Source organism: Mandrillus leucophaeus, unplaced genomic scaffold, assembly GCF_000951045.1.
Source record: "Mandrillus leucophaeus isolate KB7577 unplaced genomic scaffold, Mleu.le_1.0 Scaffold246, whole genome shotgun sequence".
Classification (NCBI taxonomy): Eukaryota; Metazoa; Chordata; class Mammalia; order Primates; family Cercopithecidae; genus Mandrillus; species Mandrillus leucophaeus.
The window spans coordinates 1,414,848-1,431,516 of record NW_012102543.1 but is presented as its reverse complement, the minus strand read 5'-3'; the positions used below and the strand labels follow the sequence as shown (position 1 = coordinate 1,431,516).

The 16,669-nt window shown below is 43.8% G+C and overlaps 1 protein-coding gene across 12 annotated transcripts in view; it reads left to right on the top strand.

The window, feature by feature from the left end:
* Window positions 1-16,669, top strand: part of RGS6 (regulator of G-protein signaling 6) — a 676,386-nt gene that overhangs the window by 558,009 nt on the left and 101,708 nt on the right. For all 12 annotated transcript variants that reach the window (XR_001006387.1, XM_011983129.1, XM_011983124.1 and 9 more), the window contains 5 exons: window positions 1,638-1,744; window positions 2,986-3,037; window positions 9,253-9,317; window positions 13,460-13,536; window positions 16,342-16,423. Coding sequence is in view for 11 of the 12 variants with exons in the window: in XM_011983129.1 (XP_011838519.1) it covers window positions 1,638-1,744; window positions 2,986-3,037; window positions 9,253-9,317; window positions 13,460-13,536; window positions 16,342-16,423 (383 nt within the window). In the remaining variant the exon portion in view is untranslated. The remainder of the gene's footprint in view (window positions 1-1,637; window positions 1,745-2,985; window positions 3,038-9,252; window positions 9,318-13,459; window positions 13,537-16,341; window positions 16,424-16,669) is intronic.

Below are 16,669 nucleotides of genomic sequence, written 5' to 3'. Positions count from 1 at the left end.
TGGCATGAAAGTCACCTTCCTACAGGATTTTGTTCTTTCTCCTATGGGGAAGGAGCAGCTGCTGCTGATGAAACTTCTGTTCTAGCTGGACTCATGGTTCTTGAAGCTTATAGACTTTAAAAAGCAAACTGGCCAGACATGGTAGCTCATGCCTGTAATCCCAGCTCTTTGGGGGGCTGAGCTGGGAGGCTTCCTTGAGCCCAGGAGTTCAAGACCAGCCTGAGCAAGATGGCAAGACCCTACCTCTACAAAAAAAATGTAAAAATAAAAGAAATTAGACAGATGTGGTGGCATGTGCCTGTGGTTCCAGCTACCTGGGAGGCTGGGGCAGAAGTATCACTTGAACCCAGGAGTTCAAGGCTGCGATGAGCTGTGATTGTGCCACTGCACTCCAGCCTTGGTGACAGAGTGAGACCTGTCTCTGAAAAAAATAATAATAATAATAGCAAATTTGTCATCACTAAGTAAGTAAAATAAAACTCCATTCATTCTAATTCCACCAGTTACATGTATGTTTCTTTCAAAGGAGAATAGGTGGTTCTTAATAAGCAAAACATTGCATTGTATTCAACTTCTTGAAAAATTTGCAAGTAAAGCCAAAGCAAACTACTTTAAAAAGTCAGAGCTCATGAAATTAATAATTGCTAGAGACTCCCTGAGCACATTAACAATTTCCATGTCCAAAAATTAGTCTTAACCTGTAACAGTACTTTTGGATTTGTGAAAGATTACTTTTTGTGGTAGAAGCATTGAGGTTTGTTATTTTTTCTTAGCTCTGCTCAGGATAAATCTAAATTCTTAACCTTTTTTTAAAAAATTTCTTAATTGAGACAGGGTCTTGCTATGTTGCTCAGGCTGTTCTCAAACTCCTAAACTCAAGCAGTCCGCCTACCTCGGCTTCCCAGAGTGCTGGGATTACAGGCCTGAGCTACCATGCCCCACCTATATTCTCAACTTCCTATGTGCATCTATTTATGGCTGATGCTAAAGGAACAAAGGAACAGATTGATTGTGGCAAAAATATAAGTATTTCTATCAGGTTGGCCTCTCTCTGTCACTGCCCACTTCAGTGTCCCTCCTCTAATTTTCAAAGGAAGTGAGGTTTTCCTCTCTGTCCATAAGAGAAGGGTAACACCCCTCTCATCCCTGATGGGACTGTCATACTGGGGAACGCAGTGGGAGTCCTATGTCTCTATGGGTAGTGAGGCTGCATTCTTACTGCTGGGGATGATGAAACTGATATGAATCAGAGCTGCCAGCACTTATGGAGTATTTGACCTGTACCAGACACTGCTAATAACTTCAAGTGAAATATCTCACTTGGTTAAATACAGGTTCATCTATGCCAGAATTTATGCCCTTGACCCTGAAGCCAGACTTTCTTCTGAAGGTCAGGGTGGAGAGAAGTGAAGCAATGTCAGACTCTTGGAGGTGGGATTCATACAAGTACCAGACACACAGTGGCCCTTTCCAGCCATTGGCATCTCCCCTCCTCACCCCCACACTGAGCAAGGGTAATCATGTCATCAACACAGTCATCTGGGGGTGATGACAGTTGACTTCTGATCTCCCAGCTTAATTTTCAGCCAAATAACCTGCTTCCTAATTCCTTCTCTCTCTATGCACTGTTCTTACAGTTGAAGCAATACACTTGGGAAGCCTTATCGCTGCCCAGGGCTACATCTTTCCAATCTCGGACCATGTTCTCACCATGAAGGATGATGGTACCTTTTATCGTTTCCAGGTAAGCCTGCTGGCTCCTCCTCCTGAAGAACCTTTTCTTCTCAACATCTTCTGATCTCAGCTTAGAACTACAAAGAAACCTAGAGATATTTGAGGGAGTAACCCTCACTCCTCATCAGCACTGGGAAAGCCAAGAGAACTTTCGTCTGGACCATTGGGTGACCCACTTAGAGAATAGTAAAAGGCTGTCATTGAGAGCCTACCATGCCCTGGGCCTTAGTCCCTTTGGGCTGCTACAACAAAATACCATAAACTGGGTATCTTATAAACAAAAAAATTTTACTAATCATGGTTCTGGAGGTTGGCAAGTCCGAGACCAAGGTGCCGGCAGATTTGGTGTCTGGTGAGGGCCTGCTGTCTGGCTCATAGAAGGTACCTTCTAGCTGCATCCCCACAGGGCAGACAGGACCTGGAGCTTATATCAGGCCTCTTTTATAAGGGCACTAATCTCATCTGTGAGGGCTTCAAAGGCCCCACCTCCCAATACCATCACCTTGGGGATTAGGATTTCGACATGTGAATTTGAGGGGGACGCAGACATTCAGACCATCGTAGACACTTTGTACAGATTTCCTCATTTATTCTGAAAAGCACACTTTAGGGGGTATATATCACCCATTTTACAGATAAGAAAACTGAAGTGCTCACAGAATTAAAGTGTCATTTAGTAAATCCAGGAGCAGCCTTAATTTGAACCTAAGTGAGCCTGATAGCACAGACCTTGATCTTTCTACTGTCTCATGCTGCCTTCTCCAGAGTGAAGTTTCTATTTGCTACCTAATCACCCTCCCCACCCATTTTACATTCCTTCTCCCAGATCCTTCCCTAGAGGTTAATGAGGGCAGAGGATACGGGCTTGAGTCAAGGTCTAACCAAAGGGTTTAGGAGAAGAGTTCTTCAGACTAGGTTAAAGGGAGAAAAGGAACATGGGCTTAGGTGCCCAGTAAGTTATGCCAGCCTGACTTTTGTACTTAGACCTCTATTGTCTCAGGATGAGAATATATTTCCCTGTAAACAAAACTTCTCATTTTTGCATTTGTTTTGCATTTGTTTTGCTTACCTTACATTTTATTTGTCAATGACTCACCTCAGCTGCATTAGAGAAGAGGAGAGCATTGTGGGGAAGCATCAGCAGGAAGGAGTTGGGGGAGAGCCTGCCATCAGGGAGGCTCCTCCCTGGATGTGGGAGGGAAGTGCAGGCATGGCACACCTATGAGCCCTGACACCCATGCTCCTTTGCAGGCTCCATACTTCTGGCCTTCGAACTGCTGGGAACCTGAAAACACTGACTATGGTGAGAACTGAAGCCACAGCCCACACTGTGTGTCACTTCTGGGTGTGCAGAAGACAAATGCTTGGTGTGGGCAACTGTGGTACATGGGCAGGAGGGTCCTTTCTGCTTAGTGCTTTCTCATATTGTTGCTTTATAACAAATTTTCTATTCCACATAACAGAGGAAGGCCCAGCTCACTGAAAGGTGTAGTCCTTGGAGGGGAAGCAGGAGAGGGAAGAAAAATCTTATCAAGGGTGGTCAGTATGTTCATCTTGGGGCCATGGAGAACCAGGATCCACAGCAACACTATGGGATGGTGACTTTTAATTGTTCTTTCCAGGGATAGGGCTTCAGGGAGGGCTGGATCAAGGGGCTACCTCTTCCTGGCCCTTTCTGTTCTCACAGACTTGTCAAAACTTACTAAGAACCTTTTGGTGTTCTTGATAGTTGCAATGTAGAAAAAGGAGAGAGACCAGAGACAGGTATACAGAAGTCATCCTGGACTAGGAAAATAAAGAGTGAGTGAAGTTGGGAGTTCTCTCTCTCCAGACGGGAACCTACAAGACTTCTTCTGCCACATACTCTCAATGGAGATTATTTAATATTCCTATATGCCAGTTCTCTGCAGAAGTTATATTATCACTATGCTTAAGAGAAAGAACCTGAGGCCCAGAGAGGCCACACCCTCACACTACCACATTGTCTGAATGCTCCCTTGATTGTAAGCCTCAAGGGCAGAGGCTGGTCCAGCTTGTGCATTCTCATATCTCCAGTGCATAGCCCATGTCTGAGGCAGAGTTAGTGCTCAGTAAATATCCACTGACAGTTCTGGTTCTTTATTGAAGGTGATCAACAGACACTCACTAGAGGGAGCAGAACTCGAACTCAGATCTGAGTGGCTCCAAAACCCATGCTTCTTTCACAGTCCTGTACGTGACATGCCTGAAGGTTGTAGCAGCAGCACTGCCCCTTTGCATGCATCATTGCTGCTGACTCAGCTGCTGTGGCAGTCTGGTCTGTGGCTCTCCTGGGGACTGGGACACTCAATGAGTCCTGCAGCTTCTTTGCAGAATTGTTTAAGACAGGAAGGCAGATGCAGCTGTGATGAGCGGGAGGGAGATGTGCAGCTAGGTGGTGATCAGGGGAGCCTATCTGGGAGACCACTGGGATAAGATACAACCTTGGAGTCACATGTTCAAGCAAGAGGAAACTGACAACAGGGAGCCAACCTGAGGATGAAATACCAGTGAGCTGTTACCTACTAAGGCTGGAGTTGTTCCATGGCCAAGTGTGGAGGACATCAGTCATGCAGAAGGGCAGGCCCTGGGGCTGTCTGCTTGGCTATCCACAGGCACCACCGTGGGCCCTCTGACACTGTGCTGCACCCTGACCAATGTGATAAGTGGATCCAGGAAGGCTTCCGGCTGCAAGCGAGAGCTGCATTTGACTGCTCATGAAACTAGTGCTTCTGAGGCTGAAAAGACTGCTCATGAAAGCCCAGCTTGGAATTTGAGTAATTATAGCTCAGTTCCATGCAGCAACGTGTGCCCTTGTAAATGTGAAAACCACTATTTTTCCAGGCAGTGGAGAGGGTGGGAGGATGGTCAGACCAGATACCTGGGCCCAAGTAAGATTAAAATATTTTCTTCCACAAAGCTTAGGCCATCTTATGCTGAGTACTAAAGGGCATCAGCGCCCTGTGTCTACAGGTGTTCTTCATTTCATAATTTTAATTGTGCATCATGAACAGGGAGAGAAATGACAGTTTGTTTCAGGCTCTCACTAAAGAAAAATTATTTTAAATTCCTGTGCCTCAATTATGGCAAATCAGAGGGAGAAATCAAGGTTCAGGATGCAGAAGTGTTCACCAGGGGCCAGGCATGGTGGTACATACCTGTAATCCCAGGGACTCGGGAGGCTGAGATGGGAGGATCACTTGAGCCCAGGAGTTCAAGGCTGCAGTGAGCCATGATTGTGCCACTGCACTCCAGCCTGGGTGACAGAGGAAGACCCTGTCTCCAAAACAAAGAAAAACCAGTACTCCCCAGGGTTTCCAAAGCAGTTTAGTTACAAAATCAGGATGTATTTACCAAGAGAGAATCCAGCACAGTGAGCCCCCAGGATCAACCAGTTCCGCTAGCTGGGTGATCTTGGCAAATTACTTAACCTCTCTGTGCCTCAGAGACCTCATATTAAGATTAGAGTAGTAACAGCAGTTGTCTCCTAGTGTTGTTTTGTTAGGATTAAATGAAATGCATATAAGGTTCTCTGAGTTAATACGGGGTGGTAGTTGGTATCACTACTGGGGTGAGGTTAGTATTATTGCCACTGGGATGCTGGTTGATGTTATTATGACTGAGGTGAACCTCTCACCAGGAAGCATGTGAAACTGAAGCTAAGAATTCAATATAGTATGATTTAGACTGATGAAGTACTGGACACTTTCATTCAATCGACAAATATTTACTGGTCCCCACTCTGTCAAATTCTATGTCAGAGATTTGAATAAGTCACAGCCTTTCCCTGCAAGGATCCGAGGCTGGGAGAAGCAGCATGATGCAGGGAAGAAAGGCATGGTGCGGATCTGGCCTGAGTATTCAGAGGTTTTATGTGACGAATGATTGAGAAGGCTGAATAGCTTGGGAGGGGCGGGTTTATAAAAAGGCCCTGGCCGTCAAGGAGAGATGTTTAGAATGGAGTCAGCAGTTTGGGGAAGCTATTGTGGGTCCCCAACAATGAACACACTTTCCCAAGTTTTTTCCCAACTTGGGAAGAAATTGGTTCATCTATAAGATGGGGGTAATTACAGAACGCACCTCGTAGATTTGTTATGAGGATAAAGTAAGCGGACTGTGGGGGATCAAGCAAGCAGACTGTGGGGGATCAAGCAAGGGGACTGTGGGGGATCAAGCGAGTGGACTGTGGGGGATCAAGCTGCTACAATGGTGACCCTCTCACCAGGAAGCATGTGAAACTGAAGCTAAGAATTCAATATAGTATGATTTAGACTGATGAAGTACCAGACACTTTCATTCAATCAACAACCATTTACTGGTCCCCACTCTGTCAAATTCTATGTCGGAGATTGAAAAATCACCATTGTACTGTGGGGGATCAAGCAAGGGGACTGTGGGGGATCAAGTGAGTGGACTGTGGAGGATGAAGTAAGGGCTGTGACTTAGTCAAATAGTCCCCGATATTCAGTGGGCTCAATGGAAGCAGTAGCTGCTACAATGGTGATTTTTCCAGCACCTAAAACAATACTTGGCCCATAGGAGACACTCAGTACATTTCTGAATGAGTGATTGAGTAAATGGATTGGTGAATATCATAGAGAAAACTCTGCACTGGGCTTCAATTCTAATTCCATCTCCATCACTAACTAGCCCTTGAGTCCATCACTTCACTTCTCTGGGCCTCTAGTTTCCCCATCTGTAAATGAGGGGCCTGTACTTCATGGTTGCCAAGGTTACCTCCAGTGCTAAAATGCTGTAATTCTAAAAAGTCATCAGAGAGTATGAAGAAAATAGAGAAATAAGTGAGTTATAGGTTCCCTAGTTTAGGAGATTGAGGTACATAATGATGTTGCTAGTAAAGGCAGAAAGTACAGAAAGGGGTCAGTTTCTTCAGTACATTGAAATTCGATAAGCTCAATTTTTTTTAAGAAATTCAATAGCACATATAATACATGAATCTGTTCCCTTTATACAATTTTTAAATATGTTCCACTTTGGTGGCACATGGTGAACTTGAGATGGCAGTGGATTTGTCTAAGTGAGATATGAGATATAGGTAAGGGTGCAATGCCAGATGTAAGGACAAGGAAATATAAATTTTTTGGTAAGAAATTAAATATCCAAGAGAAACCAGTATCTGAGCTTAAGACAGTTCCTCCAGATGCCCTCTTGTAGGGCTGACTGTTGTCACCAGTAGTCACTAGAGTTGGTTGGAAGTTAGAGCAAGCCCTGGTGAAGGCACTCTGGGATGCAGACAAGCCCCAGGGAGTTCTGTGCCAAGAACAGTCACATCCCACCTTCCTTGTTGTGGTGAAAAGATTTCTTGTGTGACTTTAGGCACAGGGACATTAGCTAGTAGCGTGTGACCCTGTGACTCATGGCCATCAGGAGTGACCCCAGCTCTGCATTCCATGTATAATACCTCACTTCACAACCCCCCTGCCCCATTTTGACCCAGCTGTCCCCTTTGGACATTTCTTGGGATGACTCTGCCTGCATAAAACCCATAGTCAAATCCGGGTTAGCCTTTTCTGAGTTTTACATTCGGCAAATGCAAAATACTGTCCAGGGCAGCATTGTCAAAGCAGCTGCCACCTCCAGTGACCTGCACTGCTCAAAGGTAATCAAGACCTGGCCCAGTGGGGCTGGTGACATGTCAAGCTTCCTGCCTGAGGTTGTCCCTAATTCTGCCAGGACTCCAAGAGACTGAAGGAGGTACTTTGTGATAGATCAGACACCCCTTTATCAGACCCAGTGAAGCACTATAGCTGCTTCGTTCATTGGAAAAGTTGGTAAGTAGAAAATCATTTTTAAAATGACATATGTACACCTTAAAGCACCTCATGGAAGGGTAAGATATACAAAGGAACACTCATCTGACAGCCTTGTGAGGTAGGACCACAGTGTCCTCTTTGATTATGAGCTGAATGATTTTAGTTTCTTAAATCAACCACACTCAAAATAAACTACCCTGTTTTGGTGTCTTTAAAGTGCAGCAAGAATGTAAAGACATTTTTGTAGTCTTTTGTACATTGGCCCCTCCTAGATTTTTATTATTTTTCTTCCTTTTTCCAGTTATCTCACCTGTATCAAATTCACCAGCGACTGTCTTAGCTGACTGTCCTTCATTAAATTGTTCCAGATCATTCAACTGAGTTTTCATAGAAGCAACACTCTCTCTCTTTGCACATTAGTTTCATTGACACATGTAATATTTAGTGAACTTGTGTGATTAAAATAACAGATGTGCCTGACATAAGCAGATTTGGGAACAACCACAACTGACTCTTATGAGCACACAATTTGCCAGAAGTGTGGGCATGCCAGAGGGTAGGCTGCCAGCTTCCAGGCTCCAAAATGTCATAGGTATCAGTAAATTTTTCAGAACAAATGAATGAAGTAGGTTGATCCAGCAAAGAGTTGACTAGAGATCTCTTAGTAAAGAGATCTTGTTGTCCAACAACAAAATGATCACAGGTTCTCTCTGGCACTCCCTCTTGATCATTCTGTTGTTCATTTATTTATGCCATTCATCTACTGGTTTCCCTGGATTGTTCCACTTGGCTCTGGAGAAGGAGGAAGACATTGAAGAAGGAAAGGTAGGGAGAAGTGATGATGAAGGCCACGTTTGAGGAAGAAACAGGGAAACCACGGGCCAAAAACCTTTCCTTAGCCTGGGTTGAGAAACCTAAATTGTCTTCCCTTCCCATAGCCTTTTTACTGTACCTGGCAAGACAGGCTCTGGTGCTAGGGACAGGGATGAAAGCTGAGCAGGACATAGCCTCTGCCCTTAAAGAGACTTCAGCCTAGAGCAGGGGACAGTCTAGTAAATACAGGATTTCAGTGCAATGGAATTTAGTTCCATGGTCGAGGATGTGTAGATGCTATCTGAAACACCAACCTGGGTCTTCAAAGATTAGTAGGAGGTTGCCAGATAGACAGAGGGAAGGAGAGAAGAGAGAAAGACCTTCCACAAAAAGGACGCATATACAAAGGAATGAATCTAAAAGAGTTTGGTGGCCTCCCAGTGCCTGCATGAGGGAGAAGAAGTTGATGAGATAAGCACTGAGCGGATCATAAAGAACCATATTTGCCACCCTAATGAACCCAGCCTTATTTCTGAGGCCATTGAGGATTCAAGGCAAAGCTTTTAGGCACAGGAGTAATGTGGTCATGTTTGTGAAATATCACTCCAAGTGAAGAATGTTCAGGGTGAAGCAGAGTAAGGAGGAAGAAGGGGAGTTTTCAGGATTGGAATATGGAGGAGTCCTCATCTGATCATGACTACAAAAAGATTTCTAGAGGTCAGGGGTCATGATGTCCACTTAGAAAACATATTTTTCCCAGGGCAGTGCTGGGCACACAGCAAGGGTGGGCGGGCGGGATGGCTGGCTGGATGGATGGATGAATGGGTGAATGGATGGATAGATGGATGGATGGGCTTATAATTCCATTGTGCTGCTGGTTTTGTACATGTTGTCATTTCTTTTCTTCCCTCAGCCATCTATCTCTGTAAGAGGACAATGCAGAATAAAGCGAGGCTGGAACTGGCAGATTACGAAGCAGTAAGTATGATTATTTTCCAGGATATGAGAAGAGAGTAAAATCATATATGTAGCTCCATCTAAGCTTATTTTTTTTCTTCTGTCCCCCTTTCATCCCTTTCAGACAGTGGAAAGGAAGGATCTATTTCTCTTCCTTTGTTCTCACCTCCTCTGACCATCACAATAAGATTGTATTTTTACATAAATAACTCTTAAAATTCAACAATAAAAATATAAGCAGCTCAATTTAAAAATAGGCAAATGACTTAACAGATATTTTACCAAAGAGGACACAAGGATGATAAATAAGCCCATTAAAAGATGTTCAATATTATTAGCCATTTAGGAAATGCAGATTAAATCCATGGTGAGATACCATTACATACCTATTAGAATGGCCAAAATAAAAAATACTGATGATACCAAGTGATGGTGAGGATGTCGAACAACTGTAACTCTCCTGCATTGCTAGTGGTAATGCAAAATGGTACAGCCACTCTAGAAAATTGTTTGGCAGCTTCTTATAAAGTTGAACAAACACTTAGCATATAACCAAGTAATCCCACTTCTATATACATATCCTAGAGAAATCAGAACTCATGTTCACACAAACACCTATAAACTAATGTTCACACAAGCTTAATCTGTGATAACCAAAAACTGAAAACAACCCAAATGCACTTTAACAGTTGAATGGTTAAGCTAACTGTGGTACATCCATACAATAGAATACTACTCTGCAGTAAAAAAGAATGAACTATTGATACACACAACCACTTGAATGAGTACCAAGGACATTATGTTGGGTGAAAGAAACCAATCTCAAGCCAGTCATTCCATTTATAGGACATTCTTGAAAAGATAAAACTATCATGATGAAAAGCAGATCAATGATTGCTAGGGGTTATAGATGGGGTAGGGGATTTTTGGAAGGTGATGGAACTGTTCTGCATCCTGATTGTGGTGGTGGTTGTATGAATCTATACATGTGCTAACATTTACAGAATTCTACAGAAGGAAAAAAGTCAAATTTACTACATAATAATATTTTAAATCAAAATTTTAAATTGCATCTTTATACCCACTCTCCTCTGCTTAGTAACAGAGGCAGAATCTAAGGGTAAAATTCAATTGAGAAAGTAAGACAAGATGTATGTCACATGAGGTATCTACTTCCCAGCTTTCTTACTTTCCCCCTCTATCGTCCTTCATAAGATGGGACTTCTTGCAAAAATTAGAGGCCCCACTATCAAACTTGGGTCCGTTCCCATTTGACAGAGCCCAGAAACCAAAGCACTTGAAAACTCATAGAACATTTACATTTTTTTAAAACTTTTGGTTGCAAAATTTTCCCCCAAAACTGAACTTTCTGTGGGTCACAGAGAATGGGAGAAATTGCCTGAACTTTCTTGTACCTTCCACTTCCCTCTCCCTGTACGTCTTCCGAAGGATGTGCTGCTGAGCCGTGAATGACTGAAGGGCCAGCAGCTGTGGGAGGAGGGGCAACATTAAGGGCAGCAGAGAATCCTTCCCTGCATAGTCCAGCATTAACAGCATCTTCAGACCCACCCACCTCCAAAACCCCTCCTGCTTTTACTGCCTCAGTCTTTCAAAACGAGTGTGAGGCCCCACTCTGCCAGGTCTTACCTCTCCTTGGTTCATGTTCCCAAGCCTACCAAGCCAGCTGGGCCATCGCTCCCCTCTCTGCAGCCCAAGTATGAATGTACATGCCATTGGGGAGCAGGACCTGTGCGTGGCCCTTCACCTCTTTGATCCCACTGGCATTGTGGACCTGTGAATGCGGTGCAGGGGGCAGAAGAGGAAGAAGCAGTGCAGCAGTTTGTCCAGAGCCTCAGGACCTGGATAGAGTTTGCATTATCAGATGATCATATGTTGGAACATTATAATCTCCCCAGATAAACCTTGGCCTGTTTGTTCTGTGGCTCTGGACATGCTGGGAGCCTGGTTGTGCCCTTGTCTGCCCCAATGTCCAGCAGACACATCACCCTCCTTCAAAAGACTGCTGTTGTACTCTTTGTGCACCCAGTGCAAGTAGCTTTGACATGATGACGTTACTTCCTTAATACAACCTCGAGGAAAGCCCAGACTGTAGAAGCCTGGGGCCCCTCCCTCCCGTGTGTCTCTTCCCCATATTTTCAATGTTTTAGAGACAGGTCCCATACAGAAATCAGACAGCATCAACTCCTGCTGTATTTGATTCAATTTCTCTTATCTTGTCCCTTAATGTTCTGCTGTGGTATTTGTAAAGAATATGGCATTGAGGCCAGGTGTGGTGGCTCATGCCTATAATCCCCAAGGTGGGCAGATCACGAGGTCAGGAGATCAAGACCATCCTGGCTAACATGCTGAAACCCGTCTCTACTAAAAAAACCAAAAATTAGCCAGGCGTGGCGGCACATGCCTGTAGTCCCAGCTACTCAGGAGGCTGAGGCAGGAGAATCCCTGGAACCTGGGAGGCGGAGGTTGTGAGCCAAGATCACGCCACTGCACTGCAGCCTGGGCAACAGAGCAAGACTCCATCTCAAAAAAAAAAAAAAAAAAAAAGCAAGGAATATGGCATTGAGATGTGCTCTCAGGTTGAAGTTCTGCACAAAAATGATTCAAAACCAAAACATTTTGCTTCCAGAATGCAATAATTTTTTTATAAATTTTCTAATTACATATTCTTTTTATAAAAACAAAAATTCAAACAGCAAAGAAAGGAGAGAATATAACCCGTGACTTCCCCCCACCTAAGTTTTTTCTATGCATACATTTTTTTCTTTACAAAACTATATTAGAATCATACCATAAACATTATTGTGGCAGCTGCTTCTCTTTCCCCAGTCATTATACTGTAGGTATCTCGGGGTCCTTACCATGTCAGTAACTATAATCTACATTACTGTGTTTAATGGCTGCCTAGAATTCTATACTACGACTGTGTCACAGTTGATTGACATTGAGGCACTACCAATTTTGCTTCCTGTGAGCAGTGGAAGAGTCAAAAAGACAGTTTTTTAGAACTACTTGTGCACCAAGCCTAGGTAATAACTGTGAGCTCATGTGTGGTACTCTCCAACTGAAGCTCCTTTTATATTAATAATCCATTAATGAGGGTAATCAATTAGTGTTGGCATGAGCTTTATGAAAATACATAGCATAATATGGGCTCCAGCCTTGCATTCATCAGAATTAGGAGGATCATTAGGGTGCCTGTCAAACTCCCCTCCTCACCGCCCATCCTCTTGTTCTATTAGGTAACTCTACAGACTTAGAGAAAATACTTTTATTTTTCTCTAATGCCAACCCTCAATGACTTTTCTTTCTGTTTTTGGCTTTTTCTTTCATGAACATCACAAACATAGACACTCTCTTTGGGCCACTTTTTTCTTTTAGACGGAGTTTCACTCTTGTTGCCCAGGCTGCAGTGCAGTGGCCGGATCTCGGCTCACTGCAACCTCCCCGCCTCCCAGGTTCAAACGATTCTCCTCTCTCAGTCTCCCAAGTAGCTGGGATTACAGGCACCTGCCACTACGCCGAGCTAATTTTTGTAATTTTAGTAGAGACGGGGTTTCACCTTCAACGTTGACCAGGCTGGTCTCGAACTCCTGACCTCAGGTGATCCACCTGCTTCGGCCTTCCAAAGTGCTGGGATTACAGGTGTGAGCCACTGCACCCAGCCTCAGCCACTTTTGAATCCTGACATTAGAAAAAGCATGAAAGTCGGGTCCCCTTGGTTCTCCTTTCCTGTGACCAGTCCTGAGAAATCCAGCCTTGGTTTTGTGCCTAGAGATACCAACAGGTGGCAAAGACTCGTTGTTAATTCCCCAGTAGCCACAGACAATTTTCCCTATTTTCAGCAACCTTTGAAACAAGTGCTGTGTGAGTTGCATTCTTGTAAAACACATAAGAAGAGAGGAATCAGGTGAACCACAGAGACCTCAGACTTAATGGGTGTGTAAATGAATATTAATAGTTCAGCTCTGTACATCAGGGTCTGGTGCAAAGTCAAATTGGATACATGTCCAGGGGATTTAAAGCAGGTCTTGCTATTCTGTTGGAAGTAACCAGAATGGATGGCTGCCTTATAATAAGCATAGGTGTCGATGTGCTAATTTACGATGATTAATGCCTTCTTGTTGATTTTCATTTCTCATTAGGAAAACTTAGCAAGACTCCAGAGGGCCTTTGCAAGGAAGTGGGAATTCATCTTTATGCAAGCAGAAGCACAAGTAAAGTAGGTGAACTTAATAGAGACCATTTCAGAGAGGAAAAGACTCTGGAATTTGGAAATGGTGTGAAGGTGGGATTGTCAAAGTGAAGTTTCCAGATGGCGTTAGTATTTCTAGTCTGGCATGAGGGCAACTGAGTAGAAATTAAGGTCAGGATGGATAAGTTTCACCTTCATAACCAACGCTACTGTAAAACAATTTCAGAAATGTGTGTTTCCGCCGACAAGGGAGATCCTTCCAAAGGTAGAACTCTGGTTATAAGAAGGTGTATCTATTTCCCCGAGAGATTTCCAGTTATTTTCTGTGCTCAAAGGCTGAAAGCCCGTTTTACCTGTTGGACTGGAGATTTTGTCTTCATAGGAAAACAGGTTGGAGTTTCAGGAAGAACAACAAGTAGCCCGTATCTTCTTCTCCCTGACAGGGGAGGAGTTGGAACCAATAGAAAACTAAGGCACAGAAGTCAGACAGTTGGAGTCCAAAATATCAGATTATTACATTAATTAAAAAACAAGAGTAAGGCCGGGCACAGTGGCTTATGCCTGTAATCCCAGCACTCTGGGAAGCTAAGGCAGGCAGATCACCTGAGGTCAGGAGATGGAGACCAGCCTGACCAACATGGTGAAACCCTGTCTCAACTAAAAACACAAAATTAGCTAGGCATGGTGGTACATCCCTGTAATCCCAGCTACTCAGGAGGCTGAGACAGGAGAATTGCTTGAACCCGGGAGGTAGAGGTTGCGGTGAGCTGAGATTATGCCATTGCATTCCAGTCTGGGCAATAAAAGCAAAACTCCATCTCGAAACAAAATAAAACAAAAACAAAAAAAACAAGATTATAAGGCATGACATTGGATATGTGGCCACAGGTGCAAATTAAACCTGCCCTTCCTGGACAGAGGTGTGTATCTATAGGCCTCCTCTCCCCAGCGTCTCCACCCCACCCCACCCCACCAGGGCAGAGGTGACCCCTGTAAGTTTTCTGCATGCAGAAAGCAGCTATCCTGAGCACAGGCTGACCCAGATGGGGGCCCAGAGAGGGAGAGTCTGAACTTTCTCAGTTTCTTCTTTCAAGTCTACCAATTAGTTGAGTCATTTTTCCTCCCCAAAGGACAAGAGATGAAAGGAAGAAAATAGTCGGAAGGGTTTTTCCCAGAATTTTTTCTCCTGGATACATACTGGACATTTCTTCCTCTCTAAGGAAACATGAGGAATGGGTACTCTGCGTTCCCTACCCCACAAACATGGTTGTCAACCAGATCCATTTAATTCTGGGAAACAGAATGATTGGATCTGGATCTCCCCTGTCCTTCCCAGGGGTGATGTCTAGGTTAGCCAGGATGGTTAACAGGAGAAGTAGGACAGGAGCAGGAAAGGGATGCTGAGCTGGGAGACTAGGACTATGTTTCCTCTGGGTACCACTTGCATGTGAGCAGCCGCTGAGTCTTCAGAGCAACACTCTCACATTCCAGAGTGGTGTTGCAGCCCATGGCCTGGAGCCGGGTCTCAGGCTGTGTGGGTGTAGACTCATCACAGCTATGGTCACAGTTGGAAGTGACCTGAGGCCATCTGGTGTAGTGGCCTGTACACTGCCATTGTTGTGACCCTCCCCCAGCAGTCTCTGCCTTTCTCCTGTCCATGATGCCAGCCACCTCCTGACCACCCAGCAGCCCCCGGGGTAGGTGGGTACCAGGCATTGGGTGCCCCCGAAGAGGTGAAGGTGGGAGAGTAGGTGAGATGGAGGCTGAGATTCAACTGAAGTAAGGCGGAATTGCGCCTGTGTACTCAGAAGCCACTGGAAAGCAAAGAGGAATGCTAATTCTTCCAGAATCAAACAGCATCACAAGTTATAAACAGAGGGGAAATTGTTACTTCATAAATATATGCTATTTCTCGATTAACTTTTTTGATTAACTCTGTGATTACATTATAATTGTGGGCCACCTAAGTACACAGTAATTATCACAAAAATCACAGGGTGATTATGGGTTTATTTCAGTCCGGTAAACTAAAGGGTTCCCAAGAGAGCCGAGAACCAGGAGTTACACGGCAATTAATCTGAGTTGCTTTTTACTTGAAGAAATAAAATGAAGTAATACATGCTTTTAAAAAAAAAAAAAAAAAGAAGAAGAAGAAAGAAAAAGAAAAAACCTCTTATCTATGCTGCAGATCAGAACAATAAGTCTTTGTCACCTGCAATCTCCCTCTTGCAATTTGTGCCTCCCCCAGCTGAGGCAGGGATATTTGCCTCCTGGATCTTGTCTCATGCGAGGGCCATTATTCTGCCTTTAGAAAGCCAGATGGTGTAAGTGACTTATAAAACACTTAATTGCAGCATTTTAAAGACATTTCTTTCTACTGATTCTAAATCTAAAGCAAACTTTCAAATTTGAACATGGAACACTGGTGAGACGGTGGTTATATTCCATCTTATAATTTGTATATGCAGTATCCTTTTTGATGAGGGGGCATATCAATGGATAATTCGGTTTTTAATAATCCAAATCTTAATACTTCAGATGAACAGCTGCATTCTTATTCTTCCCTTAGGCCACCATGTTCATTACACATATATGGCAATCTGTAATCTAGCCTAAAACAAGTTCTCTTACCATGTGTGGAATTTCGGGGGTTTTCAGGGAGGGGAATTATACACCCCTATTTCACAGCTCTGCAGAGAGCAGGCACCATGTGGGTACCAATGGTCTTGTGTTCACTTAGCTCCTAGAAACAGGAGCAAATGCTGGAGCAAGTGTCAGCAGGGAAAACAGAATACAGAGCCTCTTATTTCCTTCCTCTCTTTACTGTTTCAGGATTGACCGGAAAAAGGACAAGACAGAAAGGAAAATTTTGGATAGTCAAGAACGAGCCTTTTGGGATGTCCACAGGCCTGTGGTGAGAAAGCTCTACTCAGTTCTCTAGATTTTTTTCTTAATTTTTCATTTTTATCTCTATAGGGAAAAAACCATCTTTAGCCACCAGGTGTCTCATTCTTAAGAAAATCGCTGAGCTTTGTGGAACTGGTTTTGCCATTCATTTATATAATCTCAGTAAATTTCTTGGAATATATGTAAGTCCCACCTTTTAAAAAATTATTCATTCATGAAAATATGGAATTGCAAAAAGAGAAGCTATGGGAAT